The sequence below is a fragment of the Anser brachyrhynchus genome (genome assembly GCF_964034855.1).
Source record: "Anser brachyrhynchus genome assembly, chromosome: 1".
Taxonomy (NCBI): domain Eukaryota; kingdom Metazoa; phylum Chordata; class Aves; order Anseriformes; family Anatidae; genus Anser; species Anser brachyrhynchus.
Window position 1 is genome coordinate 72820863 of NC_137694.1, and position 19459 is coordinate 72840321.

The following is a 19459-nucleotide window of genomic DNA, read 5'->3' on the forward strand; positions in this document are numbered from 1 at the left end:
GACTCAAATTTCAAAACAAACGGTTAAAATCAGCTTGGTTAAGTGCTTTGTCTGTATGAAATGTGTTGGTAGTTTAATAATTCTCTTTCTATTTTGCCTTTCATTCCATATTTGCTGGAACAAAATTCTAAGCTCTTTGGAGAAATCTCAGTGCATGTTTCTGCCTGTACTGGAGCTTGGTGAGAACTCTGGTTAGTGACTCCTATTTATCTATAAACAGCTAGTTCTATTTATCACTTTGCTAAAAAGCAGATTCTTCTAACAACAGTAAAAACTAGATTTATTTTTTTTCTCATGTGGTTGTACAATTGCCCATTATAAGGTTTTATTTTATATTTGTGTATTTGCCACTTGTGCAAAGATTCTAAGCCCCTCTATAAAATAGAACTCAGGTGATGACCTTCCTATGCAGGACATTCATCAAGTTGCAAGAACATAATGACATTTGATATCAATGAAATGACTAATGTGCTGAAGTTAAACAAATGCTTGCATTTGTAAATATAAAATAGAGACTCTAGAAAAATTGTTAATGAAAAGTGCATTTTTATTCTGACAAGCAATATTGCATTCAATATGTGCTTGTTAATTGCTCACATGATTTTAGGGATTAATATTTAATTTCTGAAGTATTTTCAAAGACCTATCATTTTAATGAATTGCTGAATTGCTTGCAATATACAATAATTTTCATGGTTCTGATCTTTACATTTTTCCCTATAATGCTGTGAAAAGGAAGGTTATAGTTGTGTATGTCCCAGAGAGAAGACACAACCATGACAGGGAACACATTTTGAGGGAGAATATTCATTGTCATCTGTCTTTACATAGGTAAACAAGCATTATTTTAGAAAATACTTTGAAATTTTCCTCCTACTGCTGTGTGTTTTTGTTTATATCCAGTCTGACTGCAGCTGCAGACAATTTTTCAAAGAATGATAAACCTGGTATTTCAGGACAAACCAAACCTTCTGAGACACCACTCCTCAGGTTTAGCTTGTTAACTTTGAACTGCAAGGTCCTATCCAAGCCCAGATTTAGATTTTTTTTTTTTTAATTTATTTGAAAATTACTCTGTTTAGAGCTCAATTTCAGTGCTGGTGTTTCCCTTGCATTAATGACTAGTGATGGAGAACAGTGATGACTATTCATATGCCAGCCACTACCATTAATTGCTTTGATGTGCAATGTTATCCCACTAACACTGTTCAATTGGATAACCCATGTGGATGGCCCAACATCACACTTTGAATTGTGCATAGGCTATTGCACTGTGGTATGGTTACAATTATAGCAAACTGCAGCAGAAATCTTAACAAAACCCTGCATTCAGGATTTCCTTGTGATAAGAATCATGAGAGTTTGCACCGCAGAGAAATATTAGATGGGAAAAGATGCCAAAATGTGGCGTGTGGATCTGTCTTTTGACAGTTATAAAGCAAAACATTCTCCATCAAGTAAAAAAAGTGTAGTCTTCAACCTGCCAAGGGCCAGGAGTAAAGCACAATCCTCCTGAATGTGTGACAGACGCACAAACTGAGGGACGCCACAAGAAATAGTGGAGAGGAAGCTTGAAATGCTGCTGGATGCATTTCTTTAATATAAATAGTTTTCCAAAACCTCAGATTCATGATTCAGCACTTCTTTTGGCACTAAAATTATAGTAACAATTTAAAGTAGGCTAAACAAGTCTGAGGGAATATGCTGGTAAATTCAGGCCAAAGAGGGGGAAGTCCCTGGAAGTAGTAATAAAAAAACAAAGGCTCTCCTCCTCCTTAACCCCCTCCCCCCCCCCCCCCCCCCCCCCAGTAACTGAAGTTTGATCCTTTTAATAAGGAATGTCTTAAATCTCTCTTCAAGCACACAGTAATTATCAATATCCTCACAATACGTTCTGAGGCAGATATGATGATACTTATTTTCTGGATGAATAAGCTGTCCCACTTTGACCAAGGCCTGCTCCAAAAACGACGGGAGACCATAGAATACACTCTTTAACCTAATTATGAGACAGTAGTAATATGTATGGAGGAAGCAACTAAACTGTAAATTATACATGGGGTAGATACCGTAGCCAAACCTTTCCTACTTTTCTTTGTTTTGAAAGTCATAAGTTTTTGCTGCTCAAGTTGAGATAATTGTTAGTGAAAGCTGTGGGGGAAGCTTTCTTTTCCAAAAGAGATGCCAGAAAGTTATCTCATAACTTTTATCAGTATTTTAATGTAAAATATATATTTATATTATACATTTTATATGTATATATATATTATTTATCAGTTAATTGGTCATGTAGCCTCAGCTAGTCAATGACCACTGGGTACCCAGTGGACCAGAACACTGTGTCTTGTGTACATATGTTGAACATAAACTTGAATTTTGAAGTCTTGTGTGTGTTCACATCTAGGACCTAACACCACATTCCTTCAGGATTAGGAATTTTCCTCAGCTGGCCCATTGCCTGTGCTTCCTGACAGTGTGGCTGACCTGTGTGCCTTTCAGCCGCTCTTAGGCAGAAGAGACATTGACCAAGCTGCAATTTCAGGTCCCCTGTTGGGCACATTCAGGTTACGCCTAGATTTATAAGAGCACTGTCAAGTAAACATGGTGAGACTGCTTCTGCATCATTTGAGAGCCATGTAGCTCCAGGGGTGAAACCATCCACAGGGAGGAGAAGGGGACAGTACCAGGATGGTGTTTTTATTTCTGGTGCTGGTGGTATGCAAGCCCAGAGAACACAGCTTGACACCAGAGCCCAGCAATGAATTTGCAGAGCAAGTGGTCAAAAACCTACTAATTTTTGTAAACCTCGTGCACCTGTATTTGCAATTTGCCCTCTCCTCTGCCTCAGTGTACAGTGAAGCTTCTCTGCAAGCTCTTCTGCAGTTTGCCTGTGATCCATCACTTATCAATTTAGTTTGCTTATAATTGGAACTACGATGTTTTCTTTGTCACTTGGAGAGGCACCCAACTACTACCCTTTATACAACATAAACAGTGTAATGCTATATGGTATCATGTGGCTGGATGTATACATACTCTGAACAAGATACAGTTCTCTTGCTGTAACTTTGAAAACAGCCAGACTAAATACCGGCATGGTTTGGGAAAAGATTCTGGTATTTTAAAGTGATCAAGGTGATACTTTTCCTTATGATTTTAAATGTCTCCTTCTCATGTTACTATCTAAGTACTATGTTACTATCTAAAACCGTTGTGGAAGTCAGAGAATCATATTATCTCTACATGACATTCACTTTTTTTTTTTTAAACATTATTGTATCTCTTAGAAAATTTTGATTTAAAGGCATGGTCATTTAAATATTTTATTGAGTTGTTTAAGTAGAGAGGCCAGAAACAAAATCTCAGGTCAAAACCTGCCTGAATCTTGGGGAGTCGTAGATTCCAGATGCTCCAGCTTTGTTCCTTAGTACTCAGAGAAACATGAATGAAAGCAACAGGTCTGAGCACTCATGCCCCATACACTGTGAGTGGTCAGAGCTACAACTACATTTTCTTCTTACTTTTGTTTAGTAGGTAGTACCACATGGCATGCATGTTCTGTGTTTGCAATACCTTTTTTCCATATCTATAAAGCCCCAAGCCATAAATAAAAATACAATTGAGAAACTTCTCAGGGATTGTTAACTTTGGAAAAGATGCACAAATACCTATTAAAGGCAGAGTGAATCATCATGGAATTTCCATCCCACAGTAAAACATGTATTTCATTTTGACCAGCGAAGAGTTCTGCATTTCACCCTTTTTGTTCTGGCTTTACTGTAGTTTATTGAAATGGCAAAATGAAACACTCTGATTTTGTTTAAATGCAACATCTATGTAATTTTCTGGTTACCTTTAAGGTGAAGTTGGTAAGTTCCTACAAAACGCTTCAATTTTGTTTAGTCAGCATTTCCCAAAAAGAGCACTTCCAATGGGAATTTTTCAACACTAAGAACAGAGGCATAAGTGAGCGTACAAGATGGAGAGAAAAGGAATGGGGAATTTATTCTGTATCCTGTAACTAACAGGATGGGAAATTGAAACTAAATGTATGATCCAATACCAGGCTGGGAAAAGCTAAAGAGGGGAAAAAGTTTGCAGAGGTACTTCCTTGGAGCTGCCAAGAAGCAGGATGTTGTCTGCAGAGCACAAAAACCAGCTAGCCCATGCAGCAGGGGCTTTTGCAGGCTTCAGAAGGTCTATATAACTAGTCAGGGATGTGGATCAGAAATAATGACCACATACATCATTATGGGGTAGTATGACTCAAGCTCTTCCCTTTTGGTGGTCTACGTTTTTTTGGAAGACATTTTCTGAAGTGCTTCATTGACTTGGGTGCTGAAGAGTGTTTTCTGAAAATGGACTGAAGGCTCCTAAGTTGTGGAGCTGTCTCAGGGTCCAACACATTGGGTTGAGAAAGGACTGTTTTGCTAACAAAACTATACTGAGCTCCTTGCTCTTGCTGGCTTGTCCAGAGTCAGTTGAAGCATCCCTGCTGGTACTTGATAGATGTGACCTGAGGCATCCCTGAATGTGTACACACGTTGTCTTATTTTTTCAAAATATGACTGCTTAAAATGTAGCTTGTACTGATGTTGAAAAATGAGCCTGTAATGATGCTGAAAAATGAAAAATAAATGCACTAAAGTGAAAACATATGGCAGGTGCAAGTTATATGCAAGCTTTATAAATAATGCTGAAAATATACTTGAAGAATGAGAAATACAAATGTTTCTGGTCTGGATAGCCCATATTAAGGATCACTCATATGTGCTCCGTGATATTTGCCAGGTCTAGAAGTTCAGTTATGCTGGTGAACTTTCATTAATCACTCAGTACAAGAGTGTAATAACAGGCAAGAAAGTTGGTACTGTCAAGTCATCCTCTAAATTGTGTTCAATGGTTTCAAATGAGTGATGGATGGATGGGCTGCAGTAATTAAAACACTGAGCCTGAATCTGTGTAGGCCATTCAAAGCAGACCTTAACTTCAGAGATTCACATACAACCAGTTATCACTATTTTCTGTTTTTAAATATGACTTACTTTCCACATCTAAACATCTGATGGCAGTGTGTAGGACTGGAAGCAGAAGTGCCAAAGTTCCACTTGTGTGGAGTTTCTGGCACAAATCAGACCAAGAATTACTGCAAGATTTCCAAATCCGCTTACCAGACCAGAAAAGTTGGGATAAGTCTACATAATTATAGGAACTAAACTTCCAAACCTTCCTCATTTACTTAGCACCTTGCCTGCCACATGGCAACATACAGCAAAAGCAATTAATAGCCTCAATCTGGTTCTAATGTGTCTTTCTGCTTTTCTTCAGAGCTTTGTCATCTGTGGTGGCTTTAGGAGCTAATATCATCTGCAACAAAATCCCAGGCTTGGCCCCTCGGCAGCGAGCGATCTGCCAGAGCCGCCCTGATGCCATCATTGTGATTGGAGAAGGGGCACAAATGGGAATCAATGAGTGCCAGTACCAGTTTCGTTATGGGAGGTGGAACTGCTCTGCACTGGGAGAGAAAACAGTCTTTGGACAAGAACTTCGAGTAGGTAAGGGAGTCTCTAATACAGTGCTAAAATGGTATTTTGGGGCTATTTGTCTTTTAGCTTTCTCACTGTGCTTCTGCAATGGTTTAGCTCCCTCTAAGGTATTTGCTTGCTGGAGTTCAACAGTGATGCTCCCAGAGCAACTGTGGTCTGTATTTTTCAATCATCAAATGGTAATTGGCAAGAGACAAGAAATCTCTAATGAACTCTAGACGAAGTCACTCATATCTGTGCAACTTCATACCTAGCAATGACCCAGATCCCTGCACAGGCATCCTAGGGCACAGTCATCACAGCCCCTGAAAAAATATTTCCAATTGTTATCCTGTTAGAGGCTGCCATGATGACTGTGGTGCATGTTAAGGCCAATCGAAAGGGAACTACAATGAGCTCCAAAGAACACCTCCACTGATTTCCAAAGAGCTTAAGTAAAAGGAGAGTCCCAATTAACTGATGGAAGTGTAGCACATACGACACTGGCCTTCCAATAAAAAAATAGCAATACATATCCATTTTAATGTTGCTGTCATATTTTAAAGAAAATACTGCAATTGATTTGAGGCAGGAAACCTATTCGAAGAAAATAATACCGGATCTTGGCCTGACAAACCATTAGCTGGCAGAAGTTAAGTGATCACTTTCCATTTACCGTATGTCTGCTATTATTTCATAGGGAGGATTATGCAAATTTATTTTCCAGCACTGAGATCATTATTTTCCTCATCAACTAGCTCAGTATCCTAACCCTATTCTTGTCCTTTCCTCTCTCCCCCAAGGGCTGTCCACTTACCATACCCCATGCTTATGGTGCTCAATGTTGGGATAACATTTTGTGGTGTGTGGCTCTCACAGGGGTGCTCAGAATGAAATCATCCAGCTTCTCTGTGTGGTTGTAGCATGTTCTTGTGTCACATTCTTCTCTGGGTGACATCTCTTTCTTGAATTCAATAGTTCAGGTGAGTTTTGTAACACAATTGAATGTAGTCAGACACAAGATATCTTTAAAACTGTGTGAAAAAATAGCATAACAATTATTCCCATCTGTGCAAAGAGGAGGCAACTTACATGGTGCTTTGGTTGTTAATAGAGATCAAGGTACTTTTTTTTTTCCCCCAACATACTTGTGCAATGAATGCCAAAAGCTCAGGTGCGCTTAAGTCAATGACGAAACTGAATATTTTTTCAAAGCACATGCAAGACTGAGAGTCTGATTGAGGTCTGGGCTTTTTCAGTGCACAGTGGACTAGTTATAAAGAATTGTAACTGAATAAGTACATTGATGTCAGGAGAAGTGACTTATACTAGCAGAGAATTTATCATACTCTGGCATTACTCCACACAAAACCACAGAAGTGAAAAGGCCTAGAAAGCCAAACTAATGGCTAAAGAAAAGTCTGAATTTCTTGAACTTTAGAAAAATTTTCGGTAGAATTAATGCTGAAAAGATGGTAGTGAGAAATTTGATTTTCAGTGTCTCTTCCCACATTTGACTGAAGAGATTTCTAATTCCTCTTAGAAAATACATCACACCTAACCTTTGTTTCTTAAAAGGAAGTGGAAGGCATTAAACATCCTCGAGACACCATATACAGGAAATAAACGAACACTTAACATTTGCCTTCATCTTTAAATGAATCAGAAAGCCATCTAGTCACCTGTATTGACTATTAGAAGCACAGGTCTAGTCTTCCTTGGTTGGTCTTAGACTTGTTTGTCATAAGATGATATCCAAAATGATGTTGCTACTAGAAAATATATAGATGCCAAGCAGACTACTGTTGTACTTCTTTATGCTCCTTTGTCTTGACCTGCTAAAGCCTGCAGGCATGCTCTGAACCTTAGACAAGTAAGTCCTCTTAACATCTGTGAGATCATCTATGTCCTTGGAAAGAGACACTTGGTAGTGTTGTACCCGAGTCAGTGTCACTGCTAAACTTTCACTTGAAAATGTTTTCATGACTTCTGCTTTCCTCTTCAAGCTCAGAATCTTGTGACACCTCATCAGCGTAGGTATGATTGTATTCATACCTAACAATCTATACCACTGACAGAAATTGTGCAAGTGAGCACAGTGAAAACGCTTAAAGAAGACAACAAGTCGTGGTTGTGCTTTCTTTCTGAAATAAGAGCCATAGGGAACAGAAATTGTTTGGTATCAGGATGGACCAGCTATCAGGACGGTCAGACTATACAAGTTTTGAAAAAACAAGGTTTTCTTGAGCCATTGTTCAGGTCATATTTGCCAAAATGTTCACCAAATTCTTGACCTCTTCACCGAACCTGGGTGGTTTCTTTCAGCTCTGAAATGACTGATGTGGAATTTGGTGGGTTCTTTTATGGCTTAACCCAAACACAGACAAAACTTGGCAGTTGCAGCTGAGTTCTGCTTTGACATTTGTTGGGTGTGAAACCACACAAACTGTAACGGATGGAGAAGGTTTACACGAACCCTGCCAGCTGAGCCAGATGAGTTCCATGCAGGTCTATAAAGGATCCCATAATCCACATGTCTTTATTTGTTTTATTAGTGGAGTAGCACCCAGAGATGATGTGGTCAGTATCTAGGGAAAGGACAAGGTTTAGGAAGTGGTGTTATTACACTAGTGAGAGGAAAACAAGTGAAAAAAAGGACAAAGTTAAAATAAAATAAAATACTTAAAAGGTACAAAAGACTTGTAAACATAAATATTCACATGTGTAACAAAACACATCTGTATCTGACACATACAGAAACACTAAACCAGACATTTGGTTCTGTCTTGAACAGACTGAAGGAAGGATTAAGACAAAAAAAAAGACAGACATTATTCCTTTCATCCTCAATAAGCTAGCTATGTTGGATTGATGCTGAGCTATTTTTTCAAAGACTTACTTCAGTGAATGGGTCCTGTATCACCACCTATGTAATACACAGGGTTCAATATTAAAAACAATGCAAATAATTCATTCGGAGGTTAGAATAACAACTGTAGCAACCATGTTATATGTGGGGCATTCATATTTGTGTGAAAGATTTATAGCAACCAGAGATAAAAAGTGGTAAGGAGATCCAAATTAGTAGCATGAACAAAGGACGTGGCATGGAATGCATTAGGCAAGCCATGTGTATAGCTTTTTTTTTTTTTTAATTGTCTTTTTATATATATATATATATATTTATAGCTGGGAACTTTCCCAGTCGTGCTAACTCCAAAGAAAAATATCACTACTACACTTACTTTACTCATCCTGTCCCTGCACGTACTCATAATTGTCATCTTCCTGCACTCATCCTTAGTTTTCACACCAGCTTCTCACATAAAGTCATCTTTTGCAGTCTCTATTCATTCCCCTTGTCAGAAGCCATAAGTTTACCTCTTTAACAAATGGATTCACAAATTAATTGGTTAATGATACATAAATTGGTATTATACATCCGATAATCATTGTGGAAAATTTATTGTCCTTCTAACTTTTTGAAGGCAAGGGCCCTGATTTGGAAATGTATAGCCTCTGGTCCTACCAAGCTATTAATGCAAAAGAGTGGATTGGTCTTAATTGCCCCAAATGATGGTTTAAACAATCTATCATGTAGGTACCTCTAAAAGTTATAGATTATTAATAGCAATTGGAAGCAAAAAACTCTAAGCAAATAAGTATCCAGTGCAGCCTCTGAAGTAGGGAGTTAGAATGAATATCAGAATTGAAACCTACCATGGTTCTTTGAAAGTAGATTGTTCTGGCTAATTATTTGAGTATTGACCTTTTCCACTGAAATTCTCCAAACTGAAGTGCTTATAAACAGACTGCTCTTATAGTGTTAAATCCAGGGCAAAAATGAGGTACAGCAGTCAAAAGTCTTAGAAATGTATAGCTGTAAAGATATAAAGATATCAAAATAATCTGTAGAAGATCCCTTTGTCAGACTCATGATATAGAAAATTGTCATGAATTAGTAGTATTCATCTGGCTGTCTTTCACACTCATCAGAATGTCTCAAAGATAACTTTAGATATGGGTTATATGGAAAAACTTAATAATTGATCTGAACATTTTACAGGGAAGAAGCAACAAATTGGCAAAAAACAAGGGAGTTCAGAAGTTTTTTTTTTTTTTTTTTTTTTTAATTTCTGACCTTTTGTGTGGATCTGTAGATTTCTGGTATGTTGAAAAGATGCTTCTGAAGTGAGGTTAAGCTTTGATTGCTGTGAGAGATTTAGGAAAAGACCAATATCTTAAGAAATTTCCAGTCACCGTGCATTTACCCAACTCTTATTCCACTCTCCAGGCAGAAAGGGAGAGGGATGGAAGAGAAAACTGCATTTTTAAAGACTACTGAAATATGTGCATGGATTTTGTTAACTCACAGGTGAAGAAGACCTTACAGGTTATTTTGAGAAACAGTCAGAAAATAAAGTCGATTGTCAAGGTTATATACACGCTTTCACTTGTATATATGCACACATAAAATGCTAGGAAGACAGCATAATTTCAAACAGAAAGTGAAGAAATGGAGTGAAGCACCTTCCAGAAGAAAGATACTCATAAAAATGTGATTCTTTATATATTTACACTGGAAATATGTAACTAAATCCACGTTGAATCCTGCTATTTTAGCTGCAGGCATAAAAGAACATGGGAATTGGGCATGAAAGATTTGTAAGTGATGACATTGTGGAGAATTGGTTGGCATTTTATCATGCATAATGAGGGATGTCAGTAAATTATTCTTGGTTCAGGCCATATATAGGCTTAATTAAACTTGGATTCACATATGAATCCAGTCATTTTTATTCTGGGCTACGATGGTGGTTTGACCGAGATGCCAAATGTTCATAAAAACTTCCTACCAAAAATGGGAGGAGTAGAGAGGCTCATTACTCTCCAAAAATGGAAAATCACATCCAGGGAGATACATTGATCTAGTACAGTAGTGTCTAGTATGGTATGAGTTGGCCAACTTGGAAAGCTTGACTTGCAGTATGAGCAGAAAATTTCCAATACATGAAGACAGGCGGCATTCTTAGACATGCTTTACAACCATACATGTGTTTTAATGCTATCAGCAAATCAATAAAGGGAACCATAAATGAATCCAGATAGTTTGCCTAAAGTAAGTACACTTCTATCTCTTTATTTCCCTTTCTTTCCTGTTGCCATTTTTTTTCTTTCAATTACTTTATGTTCTCATTTTCCAATTTTTAATCAATATATGTTGTTAGTTAATGCTTAGTAATATTCGTGTATCAGGTTGACTGTATGTTTATTATTCAAACATCTGTGTATTTATTATGGGAAAATCTATCTTTACAGAATTGTGTTATATCCAATAAAAATAATATGGGGAAAAGAAAGGAGTCGTGCAGCTGGAAACAATTTAGAGGGGGAAAATGAGTTGGAATTAGATTATTTTAAATGTGATACAGAGAAGGGTATACACTTCACCAACAGAAAGGCAGTAATTATCTTTGTCATAGCAGTAGGTGCTATGATTGGTTTAGGCATTTGTCAGTTATTGTCAACCACAATTGCACAGTGGCCTTTGGATATAATGTGGAAAAAAATCTTTTTTTTTTTTTTTTTCTGTTGTTGTCATATAGCATGGTTCCAGATAACAAAGTCTTTTTAGCATTCAAGCAACTGATCAGAAAGAAACTTGTTTGTAATTTGAACTGGATGTCTGCATTGGTGCTAGGATATGATAAAAGACATTTCAATGTAGAAGTGGCTTCTTGGGGGATGGCAGCAGCTTCCAACTCATAGTGCAGCAGGTTATCTGGGATGTCAGGAGATAGGTACGCACAATGTGTTCAATCAGCCAAGACTGTGTGCGAGACTTAGAGAAGACTGCCTAAGACCAATACAAATTGGGTCCTTGCTGCTCACATGGCTACCTTGGAATGACTGCTGATGTCCATTTCACAAAATGTCATGTGGAGGCATTGCATTTGCTTGTGTGATTTAGTTAAATGAGTACATGCTATAAATGCCATGGCAAATTTAATGAACCATGGTTTATGCAAGAATAGTTTTTAATAGAAGCACAGAGGTATATTACAAGATGCATAATCCTCGGTTATTTAAAGAAAGAGATTTCCCATTATTAGGCTGAATTCAAAAATAAAAATAAAAAATAAAACAAGACATGCACAGTGAACTGCCACCTATACTGGCTGAGTAACTGTCAGGCAGACAGGCAGAACCAGCGGTAAAGAGAAGAAAATACAAGCTCTGAGGACCTCCTCAGAATGCTCATTTTGCTGGAAAGATTTATCTTAGTGCAAATACCCTTTGAAAGCCTTATATTAAATAGCTCAAACAAACAGTGTATTTCTTTTCACAACTGGCATGTTTTTGCTGGAAGGAGAAACAAAAATGTTCTTAACTTGAAGAATATCCAGTATATTTGTACTATCTTATTAGATATATATTGCAGAAAGATTTCAGTTATATCAGAGATAGAACAAAGATAGAAAGTCCATGTTAGAACAAAATTGGGTTAATCCACTTAATGTCCCTCATACCTATATTAGTTATCCTGTAGGCAATAAGGTAACCAAAAAAAAGGTATGCAAGCTGCCTTATGAGGACAGTTTTTACAGGGCAATTCATTCTGATGGTGACCTAAAGAGTAGAAAAAAAGCTGTGAAAATCTAGTGGCTACAAGGTAAAGTGAGATGGCTATTTTAGTTTGCATCACTGACTTTGAAGGAAATTGAAGAAAAGATTCAAACAGTTTGTACTTTGTGACTGTAGAAGGGTGGATAAGCTTCTTGCTATCACAAGAAACAAAGCAAGACAGTAACCCAAACCAGAATAAGAAAATAAACCTCCCAGCTGGCAGCAGCTGATGTTGGGAAGGGTTGGTAAAAACTTATGAAACAACTTCTGTGCTAAGAATTGATATTATTCTAGCTGAGGAGACCTTTTGTGAGAGTGATAGGTTGAGACTTTTCCTAATTTTAGTAGGATTCTGTCATCTGAAGGTTTTAGAAAAATAAAAAAGTATTTCTGTTCTAAGGAAGTACTGTTGTATTAAACAAACATCCTATTTTGAGAGGATGGAGAATCCCCATCTTAGTGAATCTATTCAAAAATATGTGGATAATAATTTTGCTGTGCTTTAAATATTTCTTCAGATGTCAGAGCCCCATAATCACCCAGCAAGCCTTAATTAATGTTTTCAAAACAGACTGCAAGTCATAGGTGAAAAGATAAATGTGAATGGACAGCGCCCTTTGTAAATTATTAATTGACAGTAATATATTTTGTTTGACTTTACTAGAAACAATGTCATTTTTCTACATTAATTTAATCATTTCTACCTCTTTTTCTTTGTCTCCCTATAAAAGAAACTTGTCTAGCATATGTAATCTGTGATATAGATAATCACCTTTTTGTAAGGTATAACTGTGTAGTGCAGTGTAGCTCAATTATGTTGTTGTTGTTGTTGTTTGTTTCTTTCTTTCTTTTTTGTCAAGGATCATAAGTTTGAAGAAAAGTACAAGTTCTCTTAGATTAAAATATTATCATTGCCATTTAAATATTTACCTCTTTGGCAGAACAGTTGCTTTTAAAATGCAGACATCCTTATTCTAAATGCAGCAGTAATATGTTAATACAATTACTTCATGAACTCTGTGTGGCTTGCAGCTGGATGAGAAATGGTAGATGCTGAACTGAATGAAATCTGGAATTCCCATTCTGAGAGGAGTGCTAACTCCTTAAACTTCTATTTCATTTGTCATATAAAAATGAAGTTTTCTTTGGAATACATATTTTTCTTCAGACACTTTCAAACTAAAATGCCTGACTCTGAACAACTTCACTTTGGTTTACTAATGCACTGCCTTTCAAACTAATTAAGGATTAATGCGCATTGATGTAAATCGATGCAGGGACCTGTAACTAGGGAGGCTCAAGTCTCTGCATCTCATGAGCTTTGGTCTCACCTGCTTCCATATGCATCTGAAGTTATATGGCTCTGTGACATACCTTGCAGTTTGGTAAGAGAAATCACAGAGCAAGACACACTGCCTTCCTGTGACATTAAACCTCAGGTTACAAAAGGGCCATTGTGTTCTCAGAAAACAACAGGTTGATGTGGGAAAGCAGTTTAATACTTTGTTTCAATGGTCCAAAACTAAATGGACCACTTTTTTCTTAAATGGAATAGCTCCTTTAAATAACCTTTTTTTTTTTTTTTTTTTTTTTTGGAGGTGGGTAGGTACTCGTGGTTTTTGGCATTCTGTGATTGTCCTAATAAATCTATAATTAGCTGTAGTAGCAAAGGATACTGTTATGTGCAATGTGACCTTACAGGCAGAGTCTGTAACAACCTGTAACTCTAATCATATCATGCTCAGCACTGACCAGAACAAAATCCTCATTTTCTGTTGCTTTTAACTTTGATTTTAGCTGCTCAGGATAAAATTTTCCATGTTACTGGTCTGCCTTGGGATGAGTGAATCAGAGGTCCTATGGAAAAGATAGTATGCAAATTATAGTTTATTATTTAATTAAATGTAGTACAACAATTTGGACACAACAGTGCTAAAGTTGCACAGCAACATTAAGCATGTCATTTCCTTACTTCTAAGTGCCTTGCTTGGAACATTAATGTTCCTTTAACGTCATTTTTTTCATGTCTTTCTGTAATAAAATTGCTGGCTACAAATGATCCTTAGTATGCTGACTGAATTAGTTCCAGCCTCCCAGCCCTATTGGTTAGTGACCTTCAATGTAACGCACACTTAAAAAGGAAGGTGAATAATATTTAAAATTAAATAAAATCTGGTTCTGGACCTAGCCCAAAATCACAGAGGCCAAATTCTAGTCCTTTTACAGTCAGTAAAATTTTTGATTTTGCTTTCACCGAAGCCAGGATTTTACAGCCACTAAAAAGGCACTTGCCTTTTGGGTATGAGCAGAAGTTCAAATTGGAACTGAGTTTCGTAGCAGGGACTCTGCTAAAGCCTAATTAGTTAAATGAAGATCAACTATGCGACATTTGATTTTTTAGGTACAGAAAAACTTTTGAAACTGACAGGTGCTGCTAAATCTTGCCACTGCAAGAAAAGTTCTTTATGTAAAACAAAAGGCAGTGCAGGACAGCAGCTAACCTGAACCTGTTGGTATCTGATCCTGTAATAACTTAGGCTTCTAATGACTTTGAAGATTCCCCGAGCTTTACTAGTGCGGTTAACTATGTTGTCAAAATCTCTTCCCTAGAATTACAGATGATAGGTTTGGTCATCTAGCTCAACCTCTACATCAAGTAGTACAGACTAAACATAACATTAGACTTCGGAGTTACATGTGTAGCAGCATCCCTCCCTTTTCTGCCCTGTTCCTTGGGATGCATTCTGTTTGGTAAACCATTTGTTTCTAAATTTAAGAGCTTGAAATGCACAGAGAGGCATGTACAAACATTACAAAAAACACAGCGTTTGTTGATCTGTACATTTTGGTTTGCAAGCGAATGTTACTGCATTCATGCTCAGATCGCTGATCCATGCAGTTTGCTGTCCTGCCTCTAGGCACGAGCAATTTCTTTTTCTAATGAAGTGGCTGGCATAGTCCAAAATATTACGACTGACAAATATCTTATTTTCTAATTGACAAAACTTCCTTCCTTAGTATCATGCATGACATTTTAGCATTGGATTAAATTACCCATGACTGTAGTTCGTTTCTTACTGACTGTGGAGTACAATATTACTGTTAATGGTATGAGTTGAATTAAAATGAAAGCACATAAGCAAGCAAGCAAGAAGATAGTATCTATTGTTTGAAGGTTTGAAAAAATGAATCTAGCCCAGTGGTACTAAGGTAGCTCTTCTCTCAGTCTTCAAATTGGCCAAGAACTTTAGTTTTGCTCTGTTTACCCAATATGTGCTTAACTTTAAGCACTGTGTTTTAAGTCCTATTAAAGTAAAAAAGGGTTTAAAAGTGCTTCACTTTAAATGCATGCCCAAATGGTATGCAGAGTACAAAAGTCATAGTGAAAGCCAGCATGCAAATCAAGCTGGGGATGGGTCTTTCAGATAGTTAAAAGCGTAATACTTTTTCAATTTTGATCTAATTTGGTTTTAGGATTTAAGTAATCCTAGGTGAAAACTTGCAGTCGCAATTTTAATTTGTTACTCTGTCCACTACAGAGGCTCAACCTCAGATTTCTGGGACTGATAAAGAAAGATGATTCCTAAGACTTAACCAATGTTGGTGTAAGTGGGCTTGGATAGCTAAGGCATATTTAAGAAAACTGCTCTAATCCCAGAAAGCCAAATTGTGTGCTGGGAGAAGACACCTGTATCTCTAGGTGTAAGCTCAACAGACATGGACTGACTTTGAAGAAAATAGTTAAAGATGAATTGCTGTAGACTGGAAAGCTCTGTTCAAGTTGCTAAAAAGAATGAAGTTTACTCATGGTTCATTATTTATTTTTACTTGTTTACTGATTTCTTCATGACAACATGGAACCTGGTTTTCTGTCTGACTCAGCATCCACCCATCCTGCTCAGAAAAGATGTCCACACAATGTCCTATTGACAGGGTTAATGCAACCTTGCAGTTTCTGAGGGAAAAGACATGAGAAGTAGCGGTGGTTTCTGTCTCTGTTGCTGAACTTAAGGGCTTCAGACAACAGAGGCAGAAAAATTGGGAGTCCCTTCCTCACTTCTTTCTTTTGGCCCAGTTTCATACCACATAGCTCCAGGCATTTGGTTGAGATGTCTAAGATACGAACCTAGCCAGCCTGTATTCCTTGTATGGAAAGGAATACAGAGAGAAGCACTTCCAGAGGGTGATTTGGATCTTAATTTGACTGCATGACTGTGTGGAGGTCTCTGTTGACTATCCTGGGAGTTTAGACTCCCTAATTAAGTATCAAGCCCCTTAATGTCCAATTTTGGTCTGTCTGTGAAATTTTTCCTCCTCTCCACATATGTTTCTCAGGGGAAAATGTGGTCTATAAAGTCATACCTGCTTGCCTGACATAGCAGAAATGAAAACATGACCTTCCTTTAAACTCTTGGCTATTCTTGGTACTCATTCACCATTAGTACCTGCAAAAGTCATCTTAGCTGATGGCTTTCAGGCAGATATTGGCAAAGAAAAAAAAAAAAAGAAGCTGTAACCACAGGCATATGCTCCACCACTGCTATTTGGAAATTTAAGAACAAGTGGGAGTCCAAAATTACCACCAGATGGTGCACCTATTTAGCAAGTGACAGAGACATGTTCCACAAGAAAGGGTAGCCACAGCCTCCAGCAACCCATCAAGTTGCTTCCCCTGCTGTTTATTCTCAGCTGTGATATGAACTGAATGTGTTTGAAACATGGACCTGCTGGTCATGCTATTCTGTTACATTTAATATGGAGTATGTTTTCAATCTCTGCAATGAAAGCCTTTCAACTGCCTGGATAGGGGAATGAGGAAGTGGGAAAGTGTGTAGCAGATCTATGGATGTGTATAAAGGGAGAAGAAAAGAAAAAGAGATGGGCTGGGAACAGGAAAAATTGGTGATGGCGAATGGTGATGAGCAGGTTCCAAAATCAGAAATGGTGAGAACAAAGCATATTTGCACTACTGTTTTGTTAAGTGGGAATAATTCTGGATATTTTTGGTAAGTAACTGGGAGAAGGTTGAGGTCAGGGCATTTCTGAAGTATAGCCTCGATGCATAATTTAATATTTTGGAAAACTGCCAGTGCCAGTATCCCGGGTGAAAACATATGGGATAGTGTATTAACTACATAACAAAGGTGGTGAACTTTCCTAGACAGTAAAGTGTTTTTATTCTTTGACTACTGCTCATTCCTAAACATTCATGGTACTCCATACTCAAAGATTAGCACCAGTTAATATACATATATTTTCTGCCATAATTTTCACAACACAAGACCATGCAAATCTTCAACTTGATTTGCTCTAAATCAATACACTATAAATGTGTAGGAGATAAGTAGGTCTTTCTTCCCCTCATACTTTCCTTCTTGCATGAAGTAGTATGTAGGTTACTGGCAATCCTCTTTCAAGAACATTAGAAAATTAACCTAAAAGAAAACATTGTGAGTCTTGTTTTGGTATGCTTTAAAAGATGCTATAAATAGAATTTAATATATCGCTAGAGAATAATTAATTAGAAAAGTTGTTCTTTTGATTGCAATTTGACCAGTACAGAAATGTCTGATCAGAAAGTTTCCTCTGAGCAAAGAATGAAAACATTTAAATATTCTTCTACCTGAGCAGAACTCATTCTGAACAGACAAAATATTTTTTCATTCTCTTTGTCCAAGCTGAGAGGAAGGCATCTTCTAAAGAAGCTCAATAAAATTTCCTTCCTATCATTTTTCATATATCCTGTGGCTCCTAGTCCAATGTGAGAACTATCATTATATGGTTAAAGCATGGACCAGGAGATAATGGACTTGGATGCTGTTCCCAGCTGTGCCATATACTTTTCTTGTGACCGAGGGCAAGTCACTTCATACCTCGCTCTCTGAAGACTAAAGATGTTTAATTTCAGTGGGGAGTTGAAAGGCTTAATTAATGTGGACTAACCTCACTGGGACTTAAACTTTTGTGAAGTACCCTGGGATCCTCAACCAGAAATGGTCACTTTTAAAGACTTCTTATCCAAACAGGAAGCAAAGCACAGATGTGTCATGAAGGGATTCGTTCTTACAGGCCATACTGAAAAATCTTGACAGGCCTGCTAAGATTATTTAGTTTGCATAAGAAAGTATGGAGGCTTTGATTAGTTGTCTGCAAACAGTCTAAATTCCAATTTCTCAAAAATAAAATATTGTCCAGTACTTACATGTAACATTACAGAGAAAGAAAATAAAGCCCACGGGAACAGTAACTGCTGGTTACTTACTGTATGCTCACTGTACATGTGCTGTGATTCTTTGAGTAAATCTTCCTGTCCAAGAGCCTCTTTTTATAGCTATTGGTGCACAGTGACATCCTGACACCAGCAATGGGGCTTGAACACATTTTCCCCTCCCTCCCTTTCTTTTTCTCCTCGTTGTCCCCCTTTTTCTTTTACTTCAGCAGTTTGGCAATGCTGAAACTGAGTTCCCTTTTTTTGTTTGCTTTTCCCTTGTCCATTGATCAACCATGTTGCTTTATTTCAGACACTGTAGTTTTAAGTACAATATAAACAGAAGTTCTTAGCAGAAGAGTTAGCTGGGATTTCCCTGCCCTCTTACACAACTAAGTTTCTGCAGCACTGCTATCTTGTTTGTTTTCAGGGATTAGTGGCAATATTCCACATACTGCTGTCAAAATGAGGCACAAGTTTGTTCAAAGAAGGCAAAACATTGATTTTTAAAGATCCCTAGACTACAGTGCAACTAGGGATGACCATGGAAAGCTCGAAAGGCAGCAGTCTACCCTCCAATGTGAGTGATAGTAAGACTGATGATGGGTTTTTACACAGCACAAATTATTTCCATGAATATTGTGTCCTGCTCAAAGTTAAATTAAAAGTGTCTGCTCTGAATATCTCATATAGCAGCGTGTGTGCTGTCATTTTGTGTTAGCCAGAGGAACATTACATCATGTGATAGGCAAAAACATGACATGGTACAATACAGACTAATCCAAGACTTTTCACGTGAAACATTTGTTTTGTTTTGGTTTTCAGACATTTGCGTTTCAAACTGGTCTGTTTTAATTACAGCTCAACCTGAACCACAAAAAACATAGATTTGAACTTTCCCAGAGTTCAGTGGTGTTCAGATCTGGCTTTTGGTTTGGCCCATCACAGAGACAGGGGTCAACTTCAAAGTTCAGATCTGCAAACAAGTTTCTACAAAGCATGGGACTATGAAGATTATTTAATGTGACCAATATCTTGTTTTAATGGTAGATTTGCAGTAGAGACACTTGCTAGTGTTTTTTTTTAATATTTTTTATAG

At 37.4% G+C, this 19459-nt stretch overlaps 1 protein-coding gene across 2 annotated transcripts in view; it reads left to right on the top strand.

Annotated features, from left to right (window-relative positions):
• The window catches only part of WNT7B (Wnt family member 7B), a 118856-nt gene that overhangs the window by 73537 nt on the left and 25860 nt on the right, over positions 1 to 19459 (top strand). For both annotated transcript variants that reach the window (XM_080576618.1, XM_080576619.1), the window contains exon 2: positions 5329 to 5555. In XM_080576618.1, coding sequence (XP_080432744.1) covers positions 5329 to 5555 — 227 coding nt within the window. The remainder of the gene's footprint in view (positions 1 to 5328; positions 5556 to 19459) is intronic.